The sequence below is a fragment of the Macaca mulatta genome, chromosome 15 (assembly GCF_049350105.2).
Source record: "Macaca mulatta isolate MMU2019108-1 chromosome 15, T2T-MMU8v2.0, whole genome shotgun sequence".
Classification (NCBI taxonomy): Eukaryota; Metazoa; Chordata; class Mammalia; order Primates; family Cercopithecidae; genus Macaca; species Macaca mulatta.
In genome coordinates, this window is record NC_133420.1 from 58345777 (window position 1) to 58373116 (window position 27340).

At 36.8% G+C, this 27340-nt stretch overlaps 1 protein-coding gene across 2 annotated transcripts in view; it reads left to right on the top strand.

The window, feature by feature from the left end:
• The window catches only part of ERP44 (endoplasmic reticulum protein 44), a 115196-nt gene that overhangs the window by 42091 nt on the left and 45765 nt on the right, over nt 1-27340 (top strand). For both annotated transcript variants that reach the window (XM_015117213.3, XM_077965655.1), the window contains one exon: nt 4185-4300. In XM_015117213.3, coding sequence (XP_014972699.1) covers nt 4185-4300 — 116 coding nt within the window. The remainder of the gene's footprint in view (nt 1-4184; nt 4301-27340) is intronic.

The window sequence follows — 27340 nt, forward strand, 5'->3', positions numbered from 1 at the left end:
CTGGACTGTTAGGTATGATATTTCCCCTGCCTGGATGGATCATTCTTCTGTCACCCATTTCTTTACTTAGTTAACTTCTAATCTTTCAAGTCTTAGATTAGTTGCCACTTTCTCCAGGTTATCCTCCTGGATCAATACACCTTCCCCTACTCTTGACTCTGATTAGGAGCCCTTCTGTTATTTCCCGTAACACCCATACTTACCCAGTCATAACACTTGTAGGCTGTAATCCAGTTGGTGACTCCCTGCTACATTGTTTGCTCTGTGAAAATACATACCATAGTTTTATTTTCAACTTTAATCCCCAAGCACTTTGCTTAATATGTGGCTGATAAGTACATAATGTCTGCTAAATGAATGTATATATGGTATGATTATTTTAAAAACTTCAGTTTAAAAAAGTTGCAGATACACAGAGAAAATGCTGTTTATAAAATATGTAACAAAGGTAGCATTTTTCAAGGTAAATTAGGGTTGTCAAGATGTATTAATAGCCACAAAATTTGGCAGAAGATTATGTAGTCCAATCCATTTTAAAATAAGAAAACTGAAATCCAGGGGAGTGAAGTACTTTCCCAAGGTTACCCAACTAGATGATGTCTGAAGAAAAACTAGAGCGACTTTCTCCTGACTGAGAGATTTTGTATGTTGCAAGAAAGAGTAATAGAACATGCTGCTGGGATCTTTTGGAAAAAAAAAAAAAAAAAAAACTGAATTGGAAACGTGGACTAAGTTATTTGGTAAAACATTACCTCAAGAATACCTTAAGTTGTTAATGAATTAATACTCTTTTATACAGCTGAAAAAGCTTGGGTAATTGGCTGTAGGACATAGACTTAATACTATGTGGCCTCAAAGTCTAGACTCTGAGTTCCTTCTGGAAGTTATGGATGTGGCACAGTTTAATAATTCTGTAATAGAGGTGCTTAAAAATACTGCAGCTCCTCGAGTAATACTGTAGTAGGTGGTTAATAATGCTGTTTTGTGCCAGACTATTTAAAACAGATTACCTAATATTTATGGGTACATAGTAGGTATATATATTTATGGGGTACATGAGATATTTTGATAGAGGTGAACAAAGTATGATAATCACATGGCCGGGCACGGTGGCTCACACCTGTAATCACAGCACTTTGGAAGGCCAAGGCGGGCGGATCACCTGAGGTCAGGAGTTCAAGACTAGCCTGACGAACATGGTGAAACCCCGTCTTTACTAAAAATACAAAAAGCCGGATGTGGCGGGCACCTGTAATCCCAGCTACTTGGGAGGCCGAGACAGGAGAATTGCTTGAACCCAGGAGGCGGAGGTTGCAGTGAGCCGAGATCACGCTGTTGCACTCCAGCCTGAGTGACAGAGTGAGACTCTGTCTCAAAACAAAAACAAAAAAAACACACATCAGGGTAAATGGAGTATTCATCACTTCAAGGATTCATCATTTATGTTATAAACATTCCAGTTTTACTCTTTTATTTAAAAATGTACAATACATTTCTGTTTACTGTAGTCATCCTACTAGATCTTATTCATTCTAACTATATTTTTGTACCCATTAACCATTCCCATCCAGACTCTTTACATAGGTTGTTTTAAATGCTCAGAACTACTCTGCAGGTAGGTATTATAATTTCCTTTTAGGTTGAGGAATTGAGGCTCAGAAAGGTCATATGGCTAGTAAGTGGTGGAACTGGGATTTAAATTCAGGTATGCCTGACTGCAAAACTTATTTCTTTCTCTAACTAGATCATATTAGTAAGTGCCCTCAGAATGTCTCTGCAAAGACTTATCTATTTGGTAGATTTGTTAAGGATTGATTTAAGTACTAGATTGGAGATTAGGTTTAGATGACCGTTAGGCCCTTTTAATAGATCCATTTCTTTTGTGATGTTCCTTTTATAAACGTAACATTTTATTTCATTTTCCCTTCTCATCTTTTGGTACAGGTTGAGTATCCCTTATCTGAAATACTTGGGACCAGAAGTGTTTCAGATTTTGGGTTTTTTCAGGTTTGGGAATATTTGCATTATACTTACTGGTTCAACATCACTAACCCCAAAAATATGAAATACAAAATGCTTTAATGAGCATTTCCTTTGAGCATCTTGTCAGTGCTCAAACAGTTTTAGATTTTGAAGCATTTTGAATTTTCGGATTAGGGACATTCAACCTGTATTAAGACAGGTCCTATTTTAAACATGAACCATGCTTAAATACTTACTGGGTGGCAAACTGGACAATCTAGAGAAAAGAAGCCCTTGATGTGTTTTTTTACGTTGCCCTTAAGCCATAAAGAGGCTTGCCCGCTCTTTCTTCACTAGGTCAGATCTAAATTTTTCAAGAAACCATTAATCAGCCCCTGATTAATGGGACCCCCTGCCTCCCCCTGTCCTCCAGCTACCTTATTTTCTACGGACAGTAAGAACCTGCAAACCTGGGGTCCTAGCCGCTCCATTCTGTCAATTTATTCATTTGATACACATATATTGAATGCTTATTAGACTACGTAGTCAAATAAGACACGGTCCATGATGTCCACAGACCCCACCCACTTATCCCTGATGGGAGAGATTTAAGAATGCTAAAAGAGGAAAGAGCCACTTGAAAGCAAGAGATTGAAGATACAGATGTGTCTCCTTGGTATATTCTAGGACATCTCCTTAGGAAGTCAGGTGAGTGGGCTAGAAGAGATATATATATACACAAGAAGAAATAGGGAGGAAGTATATTGTTTGCATCCTTTCACAGGCTTTCCAATATTTTTATTGTATGAAAGCTAATATGTATTACCTAATTACATGTGGATTAAACTGTTCACTGACATCATTTAAGTAAATTATTTGGTGGAAAAGGGCTCCGGAAGCAAGAGTAGCAACTGTAGTTTGTTTACATATCCTTAATACTTCTTCTGTAAGAGAAAGACCATTCTAACTCAGCTGGTTACTAATTCTGATTCTTCCCCTTCTTATTGGGTCCCTTTAATGACCTAGAACATAGTCATCCATGACATAATGATGTTTAGGTCAATGACAGAAGTCCCATGTATAATACCGTATTTTTACTGTACCTTTTCTATGTTTAGATACGTTTAGATACACAAGTGCTGTTGTGTTAGTTGCTTACAGTAGTTAGTATATTAACGTGTGGTACAGGTTTGTAGCCTAGGAGCAATAGGAGGCTGTATACCATATAGTGTAGATGCATGCTAGGCTATACCGTCTAGGTTTGTGTAAGTATACTTTATGATGTTTGCACAATGAAGAAATCACCTAATGGTGTATTTCTTAGAGTATATGCCTGTTGTTAAACACCACATGACTGTATTTGTGAAATGTTTGACTTGATTAAGGGACAGTTAGAAGTAACAAGTTTACAGACTGTTGTGGGGTTTGTGCCTTGTGTTTAAAGTAAAAGAAAATATAGACAGGAAGTCTTGGTTAGGAATTTAAGATACTTGCTTCTAGACTTACTGTATTTAGTATGTTTACAGATGTAAAAGCCCATTTTAACAAGGGGTAAATTTTGAGGGGAGATAGTCATTATATACCATATATTCTTTTAATATAACTTATTTATTTGGTATGCTAACTTGCCTGTGAGATTTGATAGAACTAGCCAGGTGGAGCAGTCTAATATCTACAATATAGTTAAAATATTTTACACAGTAGTCTAAAATTTTATTATTTTGAGGTGGGAGGATCGCTTGAGCCCTGGAGTTGGAGGGTGCAGTGAGCTGAGATTGTGCCCCTGCCCTCCAACCTGTGCAACAGAATGAGATCCTGTCTCAAAAAAAAATTAAATAAAATAGAGAAAGCTAATTTCTTTCATAAATGTTCAAGCCTCAGTAGTTGCAAATCCTAGTAGTACTTCTTAGAGGGCTTATTTCAGACTTGTTTTATGACCTCTGCAAGAGATCCTTAGCTGTGTGCTCCATAATACTGGCAATTATCTTAAGATGAATAAAACCAAAATCTATTATACATTCTTAGAATTGTTATACAGTCTTTGAATTCAAAATTGTCTTCATCTCCATTGAACAACGTCAGGGTCCATGATTAAATTAAGTGTGTGATTATCTCGAAGAGTTGTTCATTGTGCCTATATCAAATGTCAACGGGCAATAACTGAAATAAGATTTTATTACTTCTGCTTTTCATTTCTAATTGGCATCCTTCTCTGTGTATAGGTGTCGTTTCAGTCAGATGTTGCATCCAATTTTTGAGGAAGCTTCCGATGTCATTAAGGAAGAATTTCCAAATGAAAATCAAGTAGTGTTTGCCAGAGTTGATTGTGATCAGCACTGTAAGTACCTCAATAGGAAGTCTAAAAGAAACTGTCCCATCCCAAACACAGGCACACATGCATAGTTTTTCTTTTCTTTTTTTTCCTTTTCTTTTTTTTAAATGCTCTGCTTTTAAGTGGAGAACAAACCGAAAATGTTCTAGTGACCTTGGTTAAATTGTTACTATTTAATTTTTATGTACTTATAACACTACTTTCCATTTGGCTTGTGTGAAGGTTTTTTTGTTGTTATTTTAAAAATTACAGTAGGTCAAGCATTGGGATCAAAATTAGCAGTGTTTTCTACCAAAGCAAATACCAAAATCAGTAAATAAAATTGAAATATGGTATTAGAAGAAAAAATGGATTTCTGTTATTTTAGAATCATGTGAAAATACCATTTATAGTCATTTCAAATAAGATAGTCTGAGATTTTTGTGTGTTTCTGTTTTTGTATTGGTTTAGACTATTTTTGAGGTCTAATTAGCTGTAGCAACTGATTATAATTATTAAGAGTATTAAGAAACTTAGTTTAAGCTCTTAAAATCCAACCTCTTGCATTTTGCTTGTCCTGGTGGAGCATTCTCTATGAAATCCCCATGGTTTTTCATATACATGATGGATTTCTCTAACTTGAACTAGTAATCTTGCTAGTGGTGTTTCCTCCTGTGTGCTCCCACTCCTGTGTGCTCCCATTATACTTGAACTTTCCTCTCTCATCGTACTAAACTCATTGTATTTGATAGTTCTGTTTGTCTTAGTTGTCTTATCAGCTGCATTGTCTGTTCATCAAGGCAGGAATTTTTTTTTTTCTTTCTTTCTTTTAATGCTCACTTTTAAGAGGAGACCAAACCACTTATTAATCTCTGTCTCAAGCATCTGACAGTTTCTGGGAGACAGAGACTGCTCACAAAAAGCTATTGCATTATTGGTTAAGTTGGTGTGAATACAGAACTGTCTCCCATTCTTCAAGTTTTCTACTTTTTATACTTAACCTACTGATTAAAATTAGTATGTGTGTACACACACCTAACTTTTCATTTTACTGATGAGGAAATGAATATGAAGTGGCTTAATCAATGTTACATAGCTCAGTGTCTGGTCAAGCTGGAATTTGAATCCTGATCTTCTGACCAAATGCCTTCATTTGCTCTTTTCTGTTCAAACATTTTGGGGAGTTATTGATATAGCTTTGTGCTAGGCAGCAAGGCATTTTCCAACAGGAAATCATTTCACAGTCTTCTAAGCCTCACCCAGTATTTCTGTCTGCTGAAATTCGTAACTAGATAGGATGAAGGGAGCAATAAAAGATTTCAGTACAAGCATGGGCTACATTTTCACACTGCTTTCCAGATCTTTTCTCCGACCTTTCGCTGACAGAGAACATGATGTTTTTGGTGTGGGTTCTCATTTCAAATCTTTCTATTCTTTATGTATTTAATTAGATGTTACAGTGCAGATAAGAGTTCCTACTTTTACTGAATTTGAACCATAAAATTGGAAATTATGCTCTAAAGCTTACATTCATTGGGAAGAAAATTTAATACTTATATCCTTGAACCATAAATATCATTTATTCCATCTTTTAAACCAATAACTTTTGAAGAAAATCTGACATCATTGCTAGTAAGCTTTCTTTTTATGGGAGCAAATAGCACAGTTCAGATGCTTTTCAGTCCACCAGCAAGTTATCTGAGGTATTATGCATATTATGAGGTATTATGCATCTCTCTGAATATTTTTTCTCTTCTATGTAATTCTTTTAAAGAAATGATGTTATGAAACCCTTATTGATTAATGTATTTACATTTTCCACAGTCTCTTTAGAGATTGTAAGACAAATTGTAGTTTTGTTAACCTCTTACATGCCAATTAGATTGTAGAGGTTTTGAACTGGAAGAACCTTAAGAATTCTGTGTTCTAAAGAGAAATGCCTTTTAGGCAGATTATTCTGTGGTCGAATTTTTTTTTTCCTAACCATTTGAACAATTTTAATTTATATACTCATATATGTATCAGTGCTGCGAAAAATAAATTGTTCAATCCTAAAGCAGTTTTTAAAAGAGATTGATTGAGGTATAAGTGACATATAATGCATTACACACATTTAAATTTTATAATTTTATAGGTTTTGATACATGTGTATATCCATGAAACCATCACTACAGTCAAGATGTTGAGCATAGCTGTCATTCCCCAAAATTTTCCTTGTGCCCCTTTGTGGTCCCTGTCTGTCCCTTCTATCCCCTACCTCCATTATCCTTAAGGACCATCTGCTTTCCATCACTGGAGATTAGTTTGCATTTTCTAGAATTTTATATAAGTGGTGTTGGTTCTAGAATTTTATATACAGTATGAGGTTTTTTTTTTGGTCTGGGTTTTTTTTTTTTTTTTTGACTCAGTATGTTTATTTTGAAATTGTTTCATGTTGCATATATTATTTCTTATTATTTAGTGGCATTCTATTGTGTGGCTGTATACCACAATTTCTTTATCTGTTCAATTCCTGACAGACATTTGGGTTGTTTTGACTTGCTGGCTATTACAAATAAAGCTGTTATGATCATTCAGATATAAATCTTTATACAAATAAAGATGACAAATAAAGCTGTTATGAACATTCAGATATAAATCTTTATGCATATGTTTTCATTTTTCCTGAGCAAATACCTAGATGTGAAATGCTAGGTCATGTGGTAGGTCCATGTTAAACTTTTTAAGAAACTGCCAAACTATTTTCCAAAGTATTTGTTCTATTTTATATATCCATTAATAGTACATGAGAGTTCCAATTGTTCCATATTCTTGTCAAAACTTGGAGTGGATAGTCTATTTAATTTTACATATTCCAATATGTGTAAAGTGGTATCTCCTTGTGGTTTAATTTGTATTTTTCTAATAATTAATGATGTTGAGAATATTCTCACATGTTTATATGACATTCATGTATCTGTGATGATGTGTCTGTTCAAATATTACATATTTTTTATTAGATTGTTTATTTTCTTATCGAAATTTGTTTATTTATTTATTTGCGACAGGGTCTTACTGTGTCGCCCAGGCTGTTGTGCAGTGGCACAATCTCGGCTCACTGGAGCCTCGACCTTCCAGACCCCAGTGACCTTTCCACCACAGCCTCCCAAGTAGCATGTGCCACCACACGCGGCTAATTTAAAAAAAATTTTTTTAGAGACAGGTCTCCCTATGTTGCCCAGGCTGGTCTGAAACTCCTGGGCTAAAGTGATTGTTATGCCTTGGCTTCTGAAAGTGCTGGGATTACAAGCATGAGCCACTGTGCCCTACCCTCTTACTGAGTTTTGAGAGTTTTTTATATATTTTGAGTACAAGTCTTTTTTCACGTGTAATTTGCAAATATTTTCTCCCATTCTACTTTTGTATTTTTTTAAAAAAAATTGTAACATACACATACAATTACTATCTTACCATTTTAAATTGTACAATTTAATACTGTTAAATGTATTCACATTGTTGTGCAACCAGTCTCCCGTTCTTCATCTTGCAAAACTGAAACTCTACACCTATTAAACAATAGCTTCCCATTGCCCCTTCTCCCCAGCCCCTAGCAACTTCCTTTCTACCTTCTTTTTCTGTGAATGCGATTACTCTAGGTACTCCACATAAGTGGAATCATACAGTGTCTGTCTTTTTGTGACTGGCATATTTCGCTTAGCATAATGTTTGCAAGGCTTATTCATGTTGTAGCATGCATCAGAATTTCCCTGCTTTTTAAGGCTGAATAATATTTCTTGGTATGTATATACCATGATTTGTTTATCATCCATCGAGAACACAGGTTGATTCTGCCATTGGCTGTTGTAAATAATGGTGCCATGAACATGAGTGTACAAATATCTCTTTGAGACCTTTAAAGAAAGTACCCATTTTTTTTTTTTTTGATATATATCCAGCAGTGGAATTGCTAGAACATATGGTAGTTTGTAATTTTTGAGGAAACGTCATACAGTCTTTCATAGCAGCTGTATCATTTTACATTTTCATTAGGAGTACCTAAGGGTTGCAGTTTCTCCACATGCTTACCTGCACTTCTTATTTTCTCTTTGTTATTGTTGTTGTTTTAATAGAGACAAGGTCTCACTATGTTGCTTAGGCTGGTCTGGAACTCCTGGGCTCAAGGGATCCTCCCATCCAGCCTCCTGAGTAGCTGGGACTATGGTGTGTGAGATCATGTGGGCTCTATTTTCTGTTTTGTTTGTTTGTTTGTTTGTTTATTTATAGCAGCCATACTAATGGGTGTGAGATGGTATCTCATTGTGGTGTTGGTTTGCATTTCCCTAATAATTAGTGATGTTCAGTATTTTTTCACATGTTTATTGGTCATTTGTACATCTTCCTTGGAGAAATATTTTTTCAACTCCTTCGCCCATTTTAAAATCAGGTTATTTGGGATTTTGTTGTTGATGTTAAGTTGTAGGAGTTCTTTGTATATTCTGGATATTCACCCCTCATATATATGATTTGCAAATAAATTCTCCTGTTCTGTCAGTTGCCTTTTCACTCTGTTGATTGTGTCTTTTTATTCATAGAAATTTTTAATTGTAATGTAGTCTATCTTATGAATTTTTACATTGGTTGACTGTGCTTTAGGTGTTATATCCAGGAAATAATTGCAATCTAATGTCATGAAGGTTTACTCTCCTATGTTTTCTTCTAAGAGTTTTAGAGTGTTTAGAGAGTTGAAGAGTGTTAGGTCTTATGTTCAGGTCTTTCATTTATTTTGAGTTAATTTTTGTGTATGGAACAAGGTAAGGGCCCAGCTTTATTATTTTGCATGTGTACTTCTAGGTTTTCCAGCATCATTTATTGAAGAGACTGTTCTTTCCCCATTGAATGGTCTTAGCATCCTCATCGAAAATCATTTTACTATATATTTGAGGGGTTATTTCTGGACCCTGTAGTCTGTACCATGGTCTGTGTGTCTGTTTTTATGCCAGTTCCACACTTTTTGATTACTGTAGTCTTGTAATATGTTTTGAAATCAAGAAGTATGAGACCTCCAGCTTGAAGAGTGTATTTTGAAAAGCAGATATTCTTAATGTTGGTGCAGTCTTACTATCAGTTTTTAAAATGAATTACACTTTTGATGTTGTATCTAAGAAGTATTTGCCTTACACAGGATCACAAAGATTTTCTTCTATGTTTTCTTTTACAGATGTGGTAGTATGCAGGTTTATACTTATGTCTGTAATCCATTTGGAATTAATTTTTACATGTGGCACAGTGTATGAATTGGAGTTCATTTTTTTGCATATGGTTCTGGCATTATTTGTTGAAAAGACTATCCTTTCTTCACTGTTGTTGCATCTTTGCTGAAATAAACTGACACTGTATGTGTGGGTCTATTTCTGTTCTCTCTGTTCTATACTGTTGATCCGTTTGTCTGTGTAGCAGTACTTTGTAGATTACTATAGCTTATAACGAGTCTTGAAGTCTAGTCAGGTAAAACTTTCAACTTTGTACTTTCTTTTCAGAGTTGTTTGGCAGTTCTGGTTGATTTAGATTTCCATTTAACTTTTAGAATCAGTTTGTTAATTTTTAATGACAAAAGGCTACTGAGTTTTTTTTGTTTTTTTGAGACAGAGTCTCCTCTGTCGCCCAAGCTGGAGTGTGGTGGCGTGATCTCCGCTCACTGCAAGCTCCGCCTCCTGAGTTCAAGCCATTCTCCTGCCTCAGTCTCCTGAGTAGCTGGGACTACAGGTGCCCAAAATTAGCCCAGCTAATTTTTTGTATTTTTAGTTGAGATGGGGTTTCACCGTGTTAGCCAGGATGGTCTCGATCTCCTGACCTCGTGATCTGCCCTCCTCGGCCTCCCAAAGTGCTGGGATTACAGGCGTGAGCCACCGCGCCTGGCCAGGCTACTGGGATTTTAACTGGGGTTACTTTGAATCCTCAGGGCAATTTATGGAAAATTGTTATTTTAATGATACTGAGTCTTCGAATCCACGAAGATTGTTATCTCTCCATTTATTTAGGCATTTTCAGTTTCTTCCAGCAATGTTTTGCGGTTTTTCAGCCTACATGTCTTGGATAGCTTTGTCAGATTTATTCCTAAGTATTTATTTATTTTTTTGATGCTATTGTAAATGATATTTTAAGAATAAACTTCATTTCTGGAATAATTGTAGATTATACATAGATTATAGTTGCAAAAATAATACAGAGAGTTCCCTTATATGCCTTATGTATTTTACCCTAACATCAATATCTTATATTACTATGGCACATTTGTCAAAGCCTAAGAAACTAAAATTGGTACACTACTATTAATTAAACTATGGATTCTATTTGGATTTTATCCCTCTTCCACTTAGGTCTTTTTGTTGTTGTTGTTCTAGGATATCACTTTTAGGCATAATGTCTTCCTGGTTACCTTTGATCTGTTTGTTTCTCAGGCTTCATTTTTCACAATCTTGACAGTTTTGAGTAGTATTCATTAAGAATTTTGTAGAATGTCCTTCATTTTGGGCTTGCCTGGTATTTTTTTCTCATGTTTTGGACATCTGTTGTGAGATCTCTCAGTAAGTATTTCTTATTTGGGGGTGCTGTTATAAATGGCATTGATTGTTAAATTTTAATTTTTAGTGTTTTTGTTGCTAGTTTATAGAAATAAGATTGATTTCTTATATTGACCCTGTACACTAAAACTTACTAGTTCTAATAAGTTTTATAAATAGAGTCCATAGGATTTTCTACTTACACAATTAGGTTTGTTTGCAAATAAAAAGCTTTACTTCTTGTGGTCTGTATTTTGTTACAGTATTCTTTCCAACCAAGTGTATCTATTTGTTGCTTTAGGATTAGTTTTTGTTAGGCAGAAGATCTGTAAGAAGCTTCCTAGCAAGGACAGAAGATGGCCTCAGAATCAAGATATCATCATGCCCACATATGTCTTGTTCATATCGTTCACTTGTCTGGTGTTATGTTAACCTACTCTGTCCTGCCCTTGAGTACTTCAGTCTGTCTGCCTTGCTTCCGACTCACTTTTTCGCTGAGACCTTTTATCCAAAGTCATAGTATGATTTCTTGAAAAGTTCCTGTAAAAAGTTTGTAGTCACATTGCCTGGGAAAAAACCCTGCTACTTAGTGAGTGCTTACTTGAATTTAGACATGTTCTTTCAGATATTTTAGTTATCTTTACCGCGACTCATTACTCCTCTAAAGTAGTATTATTCATTCATTTAACAACAAAAAAAATGTATGCCTACCTTATGTAATGCTATGTGGAAGGTTCTATAACTACAGCAATGAACTAAACACACCTAGAAAGGCAAGAGAGATCAATACACGATCACATATTGTGATATCTATTCTAACGGGAAGGTATTGAATGCTACGAAATGATGAGTCTGACTTAGTCTGCAGGGATAGGGAAGACATTTTTGAGGAAATGATAAAAAGTGAAGGAAGAGTAGGAAGTTTCAAGTGAAGTAGGGGAAGAAGAGTGTTTTAGATGGAAGTAGCAGTAAATACGAAGTTTCTGAGGTAGAAAGGAACACTGACCTTTCAGAGAGTTGGATTGTGTTACCATTTTACTGATGAAGAGACTGAAAGATATAGAGAGGCTAAGTGATTTCCCAAGGTTGCATAGTAAATGGAGGGAGCCAGACTGGAACCCAGGACGATACAGCTTTTATCAGTTAACTATGCTATTTGAAAGTCAGAATAAGGTAGTTTAAATTGAATTCACCATAGAAATGGAGAATTCACCCATTTCTGAATACAAACAACTTAAAATGTCCTATTATAGATTATAAAATAGTCTATTTAAATAGTCTGCAATGGGTCATTATATAAATAAAAATGCAATTGCAATTTTTTGGTAAGGTTGAAATTTTACAAATTTTTAGGAACTTGGTATTTTAAAAGTCCTGAACCTATAGTTTGTCATTGATTAAGGAAAAAGGTAGGAGCACCTTATGCCTTGGAGTTTTCGAAAAAATGTGGGTAAGAAGCTAGAAATCTGCGTTGTACAGGGGTATTGTGATATTGTTAATTGTAATTTGCTTATTTTCACTGTAATAAATGACCTTCAACACAATTATTGAATTTTTAAAAACTTTCTTTGAATAGTCTTTTGCCAGCATTTTGAGGAATGCTTAGAGCTGAGCTATTTGATGGCTTCTAGAAACTGACCCACAGTTCTCTGTGTGGTTGTCCTGAGTTTTTCATTTTCATTCATTTAAGAATTTCATTTAATATGTTCATACTGTTCTGTCCATTAAGAAAAAGAATTTCATTTAATATTCTAGCCTGTGGAAACAAGTAGAAGTAGTAGTAGCAGCAGCAGTGATCTTAATAATGACAATAATAATGATAAAATGGCTGCATGAGAGTAGAGACCTTATGTTTTTACCCTTCTGTTCCTAGCACTGGAATGGTGTCTAGCACATAGTAGGTGTTCAGTTGTAATTGTTGAACAGGTGGATAGATAAATGAATAATAAACAGTACCAGCATCTATGAAGTGTTTTGTAGGCACTACAGTTATCTCATTATTTTCCCAACAATAGAATAAATATTTACTGCCATAGTTCACCCAGTCTAACTCATCACTGCTTGTAAGGCAAAATTTTATGTGCAACTGAAAAAGAAAAAATGAGCTATAACACAAAGCTTTCTTATCACTTAGATTTTTCTAAATTCACATGTGATAAACATATTTATGAGATACAGAGTAATATTTCAATACATGTATATCGTGTTTAATGGTTACATTAGGATAATCCTCTCTTCTAGTACTCAAAAGTATACAATAAATTATTATTAATTACAGTCACCCTACAGTGCTGTAGAACAACACTAGAACTTATTTCTCCTGTCTAGAGAGAATTTATTTTTATTAAATTTTTGTAGATACATAGTAGGGTGTACATTTTTATGGACTACAAGAGTTTAATTTTTTTTTTTTGGAGACAGAGTCTTGCTGTCTGTCTCCCAGGCTGGAGTACATTGGCACGTTCTCGGCTCACTGCAACCTTTGCCTCCAGTGTTCAAGTGATTCTTGTGCCTCAGCCACCTGAGTAGCTGGGATTACAGGTGTGCGCCACCGCGGCCGCTAATTTTTGTAGATTTAGTAGAGACAGGGTCTCACCATGTTGACCAGGCCGGTCTTGAACTCCTGACCTCAAGTGGTCCACCCATCTCAACCTCCCAAAGTTCTGGGACTATAGGCGTGAGCCACTGTGCCCGGCCAAGAGAGATTTTGAAGTCCATAATAGTCACATCAGGGTATCCATGACCTCAAGCATTTATCGTTTGTCTTTGATCGAATCATACTGTTTATTTTTTAAAGTACAATTAAATTCTTTTTACACAACACCCTGTTGTGCTAGCAAATACTATGTCTTATTTATTCTTTTTTTTTTTTTTTTGAGACGGAGTCTCGCTCTGTCGCCCAGGCTGGAGTGCAGTGGCGCCATCTTGGCTCACTGCAAGCTCGCCTCCCGGGTTCATGCCATTCTCCTGCCTCAGCTTCCCGAGTAGCTGAGACTACAGGCGGCCGCCACCACGCCTGGCTAATTTTTTGTATTTTTAGTAGAGATGGGGTTTCACCATGTTAGCCAGGATGGTCTCCATCTCCTGACCTCCTGCCTCAGCCTCCCAAAGTGCTGGGATTACAGGTGTGAGCCACCGCGCCCGGCCTATTTATTCTAACTACATTTTTGTACCCATTCACCATCCCTCCTTGACCCTCGACTACCCTTTCCACTCTCTGGTAACCATCTTTCTATGCTCTATCTCCATGATTTCAGTTGTTTTGTTTTAGCTCCCACATTTAAGTGAGAACATGCAATGTTTTCCTGTGCCTGGCTTACTTCACCTAACCTAGTAACCTCCAGTTCCATCCATGTTGTTGCAAGTGACGGGATCTCATTCTTTTTTTATGGATTAGTAGTACTCCATTATATGTATGTACCACATTTTCTCTATCCATTTGTTTGTTAGTGGACACTTAGGTTGCTTCCAAATCTAGCTTATTCTGAATAGTGCTGCAATGAACATGGGAGTGCAGATGTCTCTTGCATATACTGATTTCCTTTCCTCAGTACACCTAGCATTGGGTTTGTTGGATCATATGGTCATTCTATTTTTAGTTTTTTTGAGTCACCTCCAAACTGTTCTCCATAGCATTTGTACTAATATACCTTCCTACCAACAGTGCAAGAGGGTTCCCTTTTCACCTTATACTCATCAGCATTTGTTATTGCCTGTCTTTTGAATAAAAGCTATTTTAACTGGAGTGAGATGGTATCTCATTGCAGTTTTGATTTTGCATTTCTTTGACGATCAGTGATGTTGTGCACGTTTTTATATACCTGTTTCCCATTTGTATGTTTCCATTTGAGAAATGTCTATTCAAATATTTTTCCCATTATTTAATCAGATTATTACATTTTTGAGTATAGAGTTGTTTGAGTTCCTTATATATTTTCGTTATTAATCCCTTGTCAAATAGATAGTTGGCATATATTTTCTCCTGTTCTGTAGGTTGTCTCTTCACTTTGTTGATTGTTTCCTTTGCTGTGCAAAAGCTGTTTAACTTGAAGTGATCCCATTTGTCCATTTGTTTACTTTGGTTGCCTGTGCCTGTGGGGGATTGCTAAAGAAGTCTTTGCCCACTCCAGTGTCCTGGAGAGTTTCCCCAATGTTCTCTTGTAGTAGTTTCATAGTTTGAAGTCCGAGATTTAAGTGGTTAATCCATTTTGATTTGATTTTTTGCGTATGGCAAGAGATAGGGGTCTAGTTTCATTCTTCTGCATATGGATATCCAGTTCTTCCAGTACCATTTATTGAAGAGACTGTCCTTTCCCCAATGTATGTTCTTGGAACCTTTGTCAAAAATGTGTTCACTGTAGATATATGGATTTATTTCTGGGTTTTCTGTTGCACTGATAAACATGTCTGGTTTTTTTTTTTTTTTTTTTTTTTGAGATGGAGTCTTGCTCTGTTGCCAGGCTGGAGGGCAGTGGCACGATCTTGGCTCACTGCAACCTCCTCTTTCCGGGTTCAAGTGATTCTCCTGCCTCAACCTCCCGAGTAACTGGGACTATAGGCACTTGCCACCGTACCCAACTAATTCTTGTATTTTTGGTAGAGATGGGGTTTCACCATGTTGGCCAGGATGGTCTCCATCTTTTGACTTCATGATCCACCAGCCTCGGCCTCCCAAAGTGTTGAGATTACAGGTGTGAGCCACTGCACCCAGCCTGTGTCTGTTTTTTATGCCAGTATTATGCTGTTTTGGTTATAGGTTGGTACAAAAGTAATTGCGATTTTTGCCGTTTTTTTGTGGTTTTTTTTGTTTTTTGTTTTTTTTTTTAAATGGCAAAAAACCGCAATTACTTTTGTGCCGACCTAACACTATACCTCTGTAGTGTAATTTGAAGTCAGGTCATGGGATTCCTCCAGTTTTGTTCTTTTAGCTTAAGATAACTTTGGCTATTCTGCCATCTTTTGTGGTTCCATATAAACCTTAGGATTGTTTTTCTATTTCTGTGAAGAATGTCATTGGTATTTTGATAGGGATTGCATTGAATATGTAGATTGCTTTCGGTAGTAATAACATTTTCACAGTATCGATTCTTCCAATCCATAAACATAGAATTTCTTTCCTTTTTTTGTCCTTTTGAGTTTCTTCCATCGATTTTTTGTAATTATCATTGTAGAGATCTTTCATTTCTTTGGTTGATTCCTAGGTATTTTATTTGTAGCTATTGTAAATGGGATTACATTTTTATTTCTTTTTAGATTGTTCACTTTTGGCATATAAATATGCTACTGATTTTTGTAAGTTGATTTTGTATCCTGCAACTTTATTGAATTTGTTTGTCAGTTCTTATAGTTTTTTGGTGGTCTTTAGGTTTTTCAAAATATAAGATCATATTATTTACAAACAAGGATATTTTGACTTTTTCCTTTCTAATTTGGATGCCCATTATATGTTTCTCTCATCTGACTGCTGTAGCAAGGACTTTCAGTACTATGTTGAATAATAGTGACAGTGGGCATCCTTGTAGTCCAAATCTTAGAGGAAAGGCTTTCAGTTTTTCCCCATTCAGTATGATACTAGCTGTGGATTTATTGTACATGGTCTTTATTAAGTTGAAATATGTTCCTTCTCTGCATGGTTTCTTGGGGGTGTTTGTCGTGAAGGAATGTTGAATTTTATCAAATGCTTTTTCAGCATCAATTGAAATGATCATATGTTTTTTATCCTTCATTTTCTTGATACAATGTATCACATTGATTGATTTGCATATGTTGAACCATCATCCTTGCATCCCAGAGATAAATCCCACTTGGTCATGATTAATGATCTTTCTAATGTACTGTTGAATTTGGTTTGCTAGTATTTTGTGGAGGATTTTTGCATCAATATTGGGTTATTGGCCTGTAGTTTTCCTTTTGTGGATGTGTCTTTTTCCAGTTTCAGTGTTAGGATAATGCTGTTCTCATAGAATCAGTCTGGAAGTATTCCTCTTCCTTTGTTTTTTGGAATAGTTTGAGTAGGATTGGTATCAGTTCTTCCTTAAATGTTTGGGAGGATTCAGCAGTGAAGCCATCAGGTCCTGGACTTTTCTTTGCTGGAAGCTTTCTTATTATGGCATCAATCTCATTATTTGTTATTGGTCTGTTCAGGTTTTGGATTTCTTCATGGCTCAATCGTGGTAGGTTGTATATGTCTAGGAATGTGTCAGTTTCTTCTAGATTTTCCAATTTATTGGCAGATAGTTGCACACAGTAGCTGCTAATGATCCTTAGAATTTCTGTGCTATCAGTTGTAATGTCTCCTTTTTCATTTCTGTTTTTATTTGTTTCGGTCTTCTCTCTTTTTTTCATAGTCTGGCTAAAGGTTTGTCAATTTTGTAAAACTTCTCAGAAAAACAACTTTTTGTTACTTGTGCTTTTGTATTACCTTTTTCATTTCAATTTCATTTATTTCTGCTGTGATCTTTATTTCTTTTCTTCTACTAATGTTGGGTTTGGTTTGATCTTGCTTTTCTAATTCTTTAAGAGGTATCATTAGGTTGTTTATTGGAAGTTTTTTCTTATTTTTTGACGTAGGCATTTATAGCCATAAACTTCTCTCTTAGTTCTACTTTTGCTGAATCCCATATGTTTTGGTATGTTGTATTTCCATCATTATTTATTTCAAGAAGATTTTCAATTTCCTTCTGAATTTGTTCATTGACCACTGGTCATTCAGGAGCATATTGTTTAATTTCCATGTACTTGTATAATATCCAAGATTTCTCTTGTTATCCATTTCTAGTTTTATTCCATTGTTGTCAGAGAAGATGCTTGAGATAATTTCAATTTTTTTGAATGTTTTAAGACTTTGTAACCTAACATGTGGTCTGTCCTTGAGAATGAGCCATGTGATAAGGAAAATAATGTGTATTCGGCAGCCATTGGATGAAATGTTCTGTAAATATCTGTTAGGTCCATTTGGTTTATAGTGCAGGTTAACTGTGATGTTTCCTTGTTGATTTTCTGTCTGGAAGATCTGTCCAAGGCTGAAAGTCAGGTATTTAAGTCTCCAGCTATTACTATGTTGGGGTCTCTCTTTAGCTATAATAATACTTGCTTTATATATCTGGGTGTTCCAGTGTTGGGTGCATATGTATTTACGTTGTATTATATGTGTTACATATGTATATGCATTGTGTTTACAGTTGTTATATCCTCTTGTTGAATTGACCCCTTTGTCATTATATAGTGACCTTCTTTGTCTCTTCTTACAGTTGTCTTGAAATCTATTTTGTCTGATGTAAGTATAGTGATCTTGCTCTTTTTTGGTTTCCATTGGCATGGAATATCTTTTTCCATTTCTTTATTTTCAGTCTATGTGTGTCTTTACAGGTAGAGTGTGTTTTTTGTAAGCAACAGATCTTTGGGTCTTGGTTTTTTTTAAATCCATTCCACCAGTCTGTGTCTTTTGATTGAAGAGTTTAGTTCATTTATGTTCGGTGTTGTTATTGATAAGTAAAGGCATATTCCTTCCATTTTGTTATTTGTTTTCTCGTTGTTTTGTGGTCTTCTCTTCCTTCTTTCCTTCCTTGCTGTCTTCCTTTTTAGTGAAGGTGATTTTCGCTGGTGATATGATTTCATTTCTTTTTATTTTTTATATATCTGTTGTGTGTTTGACTTGAGGTTGCCATGTGACTTCCAAATACTATCTTATAACTCATTATTTTAAGCTGATAACAACACTGCATAAACAAACAAACGAACAAGCAAAAAGAGAACTAATAAAAACTGTACACTTTAACTTCATCTCCCTACTTTTTAACTTTTTGTTGTTTCTGTTTATATCTTTTTATACTTTTTATGTCTTGAAAAGTTGTTGTGGTTATTATTTTTTGATTGGTCCCTCATTTAGTCTTTCTACTTAAGAGTAGTCGACACACCACAATTAGTGTTACAATATTTTCTATTTGTCTGTGTACTTTCTATTTTCTGTGACTTCAGTACTTTCAGATGATTTCTTATTGTTTATTAATGTCCTTTTCTTTCTCATTAATGTACTCCCGTTAACATTTCTTGTAGGACACATCTGATGTTGATGAAGTCCCTCAGGTTTTGTTTGTGTGGGAGTCTTTATTTCTCTTTCATATTTGAAGGATGTTTTTGCTGGGTACACTATTCTGGGATAAAAGTCTTTTTCCTTCAGCTGTTTGAATATATCATGCCACCTTCTTCTGGCCCGTAAGGTTTCCACTGAAAAGTCTGCTGCCAGACCTATTGGAGCTCCATTATATGTTATTTGTTTCTTTTCTCGTGCTGCTGGTTATTCAGGCCCAAGGACTCTTCAGTAAGCAGGTGATGAATCCTGTCAAGAGTGGGTCCTTCTTTTCAAAGCAGCAGGTTCTCTTCTAGCCCAGGGTGTATCTAGAAATGTCATCCAGGAGCTAGGGCCTGGAAAGGGTGCTTCACGACTCTGTCTGGTGCCCTGTCTTGCTGTGACTGAGCTGGTATCCCAGATGCAAGACAAAGTCCTCCCCACTCTTCCCTCTCCTCGCCTTGAGCAGAAGGAAGTGTTCTCTTTTGGAGCTGTGAGCTTTGCAGTCTGGGGTTAATGGAGGGGTGATGCCAGCAGCCCCTTAAACCATCCTGCCTGGCGTCTCAGTAGGTCATGTATCCTCCTCCCCTATGTCCACTGGCTCTGAGCCCAGTTCAGCCCTAAGACTTGCCCAGAAGTTGCAGTTCTTGTGGCCTACACTGCCTTTCAAGTTTATTTAGAGGCCCAGAGCACTGTAGCCCAAGATGGTGATGTTTGCCAGAACTCAAGTTCTGACTGCTGAAATGGGTGATTTTCCTCTGGCTTGGGCTAGTTTAAATACTCCCTCCACGTGTGGGCATCAGCTGAGTTCTGTTCAATTTTGCTTTCTGCTATAACAGGGAAGCCCTGAGTTCAAGGCAATGTCTCACAATTGCTGTGCTCTCCTTCTCCCAAACACGGTTTATTGTACTGTGCAGCTGCTGCCAGGGGTTGAGTGAGAGGTGGTGTTGGTGATTCAAGAGAGTTTTTTCTACCTTCTCACTTCCTCTTTCAGTGAAATGAAGTTAAAAACAAGTAGTGTGAGTGTTCATCTGATTTTTGGTTGTTATGAAGGTGCTTATTTTGTGTAGATAGTTGTTAAATTGGTGTCTTTCCAGGAGGGACAATTGGTGGAGCTTTCTGTTCCACCATCTTGCTCCGCCCCTCTCTCTAGAGGTAATTTTTTTTTATCTGTTAAGCAATCTCTCCCTATCCTCCCCTCCCCCTACCCTTCCCACCCTCTAATAACCACAATTCTACTCTCTACTTATATGAGCTCAACTCTCTTAGCTCCCACATATGAATGAGAACATGCAGTATTTATTTTTCTGTGCCTGGCTTATTTCACTTAACGTAATGTCCTCCAGTCCATTTATGTTGCCATGAATGTCAGGATTTCATCCTTTTTTGTTCATTTATCAGCTTTTATTTTAGAATCAGGGGATACATGGGGGTACATGTGCAGGATTATTACAGAGGCATATTGCATGGTTTTGAGATTTGGGGTATAACTGCACCTGTCAACCTGCTGTGAGCATAGTACCCAATAGGTAGCTTTTTAGTCCTTGTCCCACTTGCTCTTGCCTCTCTCTAGTAGTCCACAGTGTCTGTTGTTCGCATCTTTATGTCCATGTGTACCTGATATTTTGCTCCCATTTAAAAGTAAGAACATGCAGTATTTTGTTTTCTGTTTCTGTGTTAGTTCACTTAGGATAATGGCCTCCAGCTGCATCTATGTTGCTGCAAAGGACAGGATTTCATTCTTATATATGGCTGCATAGTGTACCATGGCATATATGTACCACATTTTCTTTTTCAGTCTGCCATTGATAGACACCTGCAGAGGACATGATTTTGTTGATTTTTATGGCTGCATAGTAATCAGTTGTGTATATGTACCACATTTTCTTTATCCAGTCCACTGTTGATGGATACCTACGTTGATTCTGTGGTTTTGCTGTTGTGAATAGTGCTGCGAGGAACATATGCATGCTTGTGTCCTTTTGGTAGGACAATTTATTTTCCCTTGGGTATATCCCCAGTAATGAGATTGCTGGGTTGAATGGTAGTTCAACTCTTCGTTCTTTGTGAAATCTCCACACTGCTCTCCACAGTTGGAGTAGTTTACTTTCCCATCAACAGTTGTTTAAGTGTTTCATTTTCTCTGCAGCCTTGCCACCATCTGTTCTTTTTAGAGTTTTTAACAAAAGCTATTCTGACTGGCGTGGGGTGGTATCTCATTGTGGTTTTGATTTGCATTTCTTTGATGATTAGTGATGATGAGCATTTTTCATACGTTTGTTGGCTGCTTGTATGTCTTCTTTTGAAAAGTGTCTGTTCACATCATTTGTCCACTTTTTGTTTTTTTATTTATTTTTATTTTTATTTTTTTTAGACAGAGTTTCACTCTTGTTGCCCAGGCTCGAGTGCAATGGCACACTCTCAGCTCACTGCAACCTCTGCCACCAGGTTCAAGTGATTCTCCTGCCTTAGCCTCCCAAATAGCTGGGACTATAGGCACACGCCACCATGCCCGGCTAATTTTGTATTTTTAGTAGAGATGGGGTTTCACCGTGTTGCCTAGGCTGGTCTCGAACACCTCACCTCAGGTGATCCATCCACCTTAGCCTCCCAAAGTGCTGGGATTACAGGCCTTTGCCTACTTTTTAATGGGGTTATTTGTGTTTTGTTTATTGATTTAATAGGTTCCTTATGGATTCTAGATAGTAGACCTTTGTTGAATGCATCATTTGCAAATATTTTCTTCCATACTGTAGGTTGTCTGTTTGCTTCCTTGATAGTTTCTCTTGCAGTTCAGAGGCTCTTTAGTTTAATTAGGTCCCACTTACCAGTTTTTGTTTTTGTTGTAATTGCTTTTGGTGTCTTAGCCATACATTTTTTGCCAAGGCCAGTGTCGAGCAGGGTATTTCCTAGGTTTTCTTACAGGATTTTTATCATCTGATGTTGTACGTTTAAGTCTTTAATCCGTTTTGACTTAAGTTTTGTATATGATGATATGTAGAGGTCCAGTTTCATTCTTTTGCATGTGGATAGCCAGTTATTCCAATACCATTTATTGAACAGGGAGTCTTCTTCCATTGCTTATTTTTGTTGATTTTGTGGCAGATCAGGTGGTTTTAAGTGTGTGGCTTTATTTTTGAGTTCTCTGTTCTGTTTCATTATTCTATGCGTCTGTTTTTATACTAGTATCATACTGTTCTGGTTATCATAGCCTTGTAGTATAGTTTGAAGTTCAGTAATATGATGCCTCTGGCTTTGTTCTTTTTGCTTAGGTTTGCTTTGGCTATTCAGGCTCTTTTTTGGTTCTGTATGAATTTACAACAGTTTTTTCTAATTCTGTGGAAATGAATTTATATTGTTAAAGTGGCCATACTGCCCAAAACAATTTATAGATCAGTACTATTCCTGTCATTCTCTTTTTCACTGGCTGGGTCATATTTCTTTTCTTTTTCTTTTTTTTTTTTTTTTTTTTTGTTAAAACAAGTTTATTAGGAAAGCAAGGGAATTAAAAAAATGGCTGCTCCATAGGCAGAGCAGCTGCAAGGGCTGCTGGCTGGCTATTTTTATGGTTACTTCTTGATTATATGCTAAACAAGCGGTGGATTATTTATGAGTTTTCCAGGGAAGTGGTGGGCAATTCCTGGAACTTCCCTTTTCAGATCATGTAAGGTAACTTCCTGACATTGCCATGTCATTTGTAAACTGTCATGGTGCTGCTAGGAGTGTTTTTTTTTTTTTTAAGCATGATAATTAGCACATAATAAGCACTGAGGATGACTAGAGGTCACTTTCATGATTTGTCATCTTGGCTTTGTTGGGTTTTGGCCAGTTTCTTTACTGCAACCTGCAAGGTTTTTGTGACCTGTATCTTGTGCCGACCTCCTGTCTCATCCTGTGATTTAGAATGCCTAACCTCCTGGGAATGCAGCTCAGTAAGTCTCAGCCCTTATTTTACCCAGCCCCTATTCAGCATGGAGTCACTCTGGTTTGAATGCCTCTGACAGAGTTGCCCTGGTTCAGTGGCCTCTGGCATATTTCCCCTCTCTCTTTTACAAGGGAACCCTTAATCCTAAGGATGGTAGAGGGACAACGATCCATATTCTGTAACTTGAGCCTGAATAGGGGCAATGATATTCCTGCCTAACTATTAAGGTCTCTTTTATTCAGGGTAGAGAGGAGCTGAGTCAGAAAGCATTGGTATGTCGAGGGCCATTCATAACTCTGAGTTCTAACAAAAGTTGATATCCATCCCTCTTGCTTCTTCTGAGTACCAGCCAGAGATGAGTGGTTGATTCACAGGAATAAGCAGAGTCAGTCTCAATTGCAGAAAAAAACTCAAAAACAACTAATGAGACAGGTGTACCATAGTTCTCTCTCCAGTCCTCATTTTTACTAATGACAAATCATGGTAAGACTGATTGGTAAGACATAGGAGTCCCAGGCTGTTTGCTTTATTATACTTGGCCTGGTTATTTGCATAAAGTGCAACAGGAATAAGTATTTTTCACATAGGCTTTCTTAATTGGCTTTGATGGAACTTTTTTTTATAAAAGGAATCTCAGGTTAGACTTTTTTCAAAAAGTCGAGCCCAGCAATGGGTTTGTATCCTCAAATACCTATGAGTTTAGTAAATTCCTTTCCTCTGGAGGTCCCAAGATAACTTGGGCTCTTGGGCCTATCAGAAAGTGACATTCTTTACTTACCAGAGGTCAGAAACCATGTACAGGGACTGTGTAGACAAGGTGTGAGACCAGTTTTCCCAAGGGGCTTTTATTGGCTCTATAAGTCAAGATTGATTCCTTAAAGGAAAGCACACCATTCTAGTCAAAGCCTTGGTAAAATAACAAATTATTCCAATTGTGTCATGTTGCAAAAGAAAACATTCTTATTCCACTTATGCACATAATTGTATTGCTGTAAGTTAAGAATACTTACAAATAGTTTCCTAATTCTGGAAAAATCAGATAGAAACAAACATGCTCCAAATTTTGTTCACAGGAGTATACTTTACTCAATTATTAAAAGCTGTTAATCGCTCAAAAGTTTCCTTGATTCTTAAAAACAAAACAAACGATCAGCAACATTTTAAGCAAAAAGTCAAAAAAAGATTATTTTAGTCCTCTATTAGTTAGGTCCATGCAGTTAATGCCTGTCTTGCTTAATAGTCGTGAACATTTCAGCTCTCCATGAGTCCTGAATGCTTTTTCCTCTGAAGTCAGAATCTCCAGAGTTACCAGAAGCCTGCATTCAAGAATACCTGTTAGAGTTCTATAGTTGATTTTAAAACGACTGTCTGAAGAGGATCAATACAAGACAACAATTGTCTGTGGATGACAAAAGTCTTAGGACAGCCACTATTAACACCACAATTGACAAGTTAATTTTGCTTCTGTGCCATATAGCAATTTACATATCAATTATAATTATTAATAACATAGACTGTCATTTCAGAATAATGGGAGTTTCTCATAATTTTAACACACATACCAGTAACATATTTATACAAATACAGCCCAAAGAAAGCCAAATACCATCTCATATTTGGCAGTGCTTCCTGTGTGATGTTTATACCAAATAAGCCAAATATGTCATTTTTTGACTCAGGGGACCTAATATCTAAGAGATTAATTAGGTCAGAAAAGATATAATTTATAACTTGATTTAAGCACTTATTAGTTTTAAGCCAATCGAAGCTTTTTTTACATCACACACAACATATGTAAATACACAGACAGAAGATCCAGTAGTTGTAAGATTTTTTACTTCCCAGTTTTTTTAATTAGATTACTGGCTTCAGGGTGGAGCCATTGGAGGAACAGGACCAGGAAAGCATGCAGTTTCTACAGCCTAATAAGCAGGCATAGCTGGAATGCAAAACAGATCACCCAAATTAAGGGTCCTATTTTTATACCAGATCCTGCATCCCAAAAAAAGAGGGAGCCAGCCCATCTCCCATGGAGTCTTATCTCTCAGTGGGGTGTGGGGACATTTCCATACCTTCTAGGGGGCCAAGAGCATGTTTCTCTAATCCAAAAGTGCGGAGTCAAGTATTAACCATAACTGCCATTAAGCATGCCCAAAGGTACATTTCCTACCTAGTTCTCTCATAATTCAAAGTAATTTCTGATACCTTTCAAAGTAAAAAATGTCAGATAACTCAATGCAAAACAGAACAGAGCCTTAGATTGTTTCTCGGGTTTCATGAGGAAAACAGAGGTTTTTCCCAAAACAGGTCTGTAGTGCCTCCTCTGTTTTTCCCAGGGAATCCCAGGCTGTTAGGGCTTGAATATGTGCTTTTTTTTTTTTTTTTTTTTTGGAGACGGAGTCTCGTTCTGTTGCCACGGGCTGGAGTGAGTGCAGTGGCACGATCTTGGCTCACTGCAACCTCTGCCTCCTGGGTTCAAGGAGGCCTCAGCCTCCCGGGTAGCTGGAACTACAGGCGCGCACCACCACACCCAGCTAATTTTTGTGTTTTTAGTAGAGACGGGGTTTCACCATGTTGGCCAGGATGGTCTCGATCTCTTGACCTCGTGATCCGCCCGCCTTGGTCTCCCAAAGTGCTGGGATTATAGGTGTGAGCCACTGCGCCCGGCCCCACATTTTCTTTATCCATTCATCTGTTGGTGGCCCCTTAGGTTGATTTCATATTTTGACTATTGTAAATAGTGCTTTAGTAAACACGGGGGTGCGATATGTCCTTGCTATACTGATTTCCATTTCTTTGGATAAATACCCAGTAATGGAATTACTGGATCATGTGGTAGTTCTATTTTTAGTTTTTGAGGAACCTCCATTCTGTTTTCCATAGTGGCTGTGCTACTTTACTGTCTCATCAACAACATATGAATGTTTCCCTTTCTCCAAATCCTCTTCAGTATTAATTTTTTTCATGTTTTTGTTAATAACCATTCTAACTGGGGTGAGATGATACCTCATTGTGATTTCGATTTGTATGTAACCACATGATTAGTGAAACTGACGATTTTTTTTCATATGCCCTTTGGCCATCTGTATGTCTTTTGAGAAATGTCTGTTGAGATGCTATGCCCTTTTTAAAACTGGATTTTGTTGTTGTTGTTGCTTGTGTTTCTTGTATATTCTGAATGTTAATCCCTTATCAGATGTTTAGTTTACAGATATTTCCACTAATTCTCAGGTTGCCTCTTCACTCTGTTGTGTTTCCCTTGCCCTCCAGAAGCTTTTTAGTTTGATAAAATCCCATTTGTCTGTTTTTGCTTTTTTTTGCCTGTGCATTTAAAGCTGTATCCATAAAATTTTTGCCCAGACCGATATCCAGAAGCATTTCGCCTATGTTTTCTTCTACTGGTTTTATAGTTTCGGGTCTTAGATTTATGTCTTTAATCCATTTTGAGTTGATTTTTGTTTATGGTGAGAGATGAGGGCACTTAGAATTTTTTTATACCTATTGTAAAAACTATCTTAGACTCAGTTAGAAATAGATTTTTAAAATTGTGTCATTAATGTGTGTGCCTTAAAAGGAGAATAAATTTGTTCAAGTTATTCTGAAACAACTTTACATTCAGAGTCTGACTCTTGTGCATCATTTCTCAACTGAGTCGATTTTTTTTTTTTTTTTTTAAACATAATATTGGCCTTCATGACATTAAGAGTGTTGGTAATGCTCTACTCTCTCTGGGAATTTCTTCCAAGCTGCCAAAACCCATTCTGCAAGTATTGATGCTATCACTTTACTATTTGACTAACCTCAGAGTTTATTTTTTCTGAATTGAAATATATCTCTGCTAGTTAAGCAACTTTTCTTCAAAGTTACCAAAATATAAACCAAAATGTTAATAGTGGTTTTCTCCAGTGGTGTTTGGAAGTGGTTCTTATTTTCTTCTTTATAATTTTCTGCTTTCCAAAATTTCTAAACACACATAGACACATGTGTACACATGCATGTACACATGCACAGTTAAAACATGGCCTTGCTTCAACTGTGGATCATCATCACGTCTCATCTTCTGCAGTCTTATCATTTGGGGAATTCAGGAGTAGAATTCATTATTCTCCTTGGTGGTCATGCTTGCTGCCTGGGATGTAGAAAGTCCCATCAGTCAGCCCCTGGTGGGACCAGGTTCTCTGCTGACCTCCAGTGGCCTTGGGCTGTATGGCACTAAGCAAGAGGCGTTCATATGTTTGCTGGTCAGTGCAGAACAGACCCACACTCACGTTTTTAGGAAAGTAATTTGTAATTGTACCTTGATTAGGTAGCACACGCGCCCATATACCTGAGTTACTCTTACCTGTCTGTCTTCCAGTGCAACTAGGACCTTACTTATTGGAAATTGAGATGCTTTTTATAGGAACTATGTATAAGTACCATAATAAGAACAAGAAAATATGAAGTGAAGAATTTATGTGCATAGAACAGAATTTGGATGAGCGGTTAAGCCTGAGTTCTGAGTCAGCTTCTAGGCTTTGCTTATCAGTTTTCTG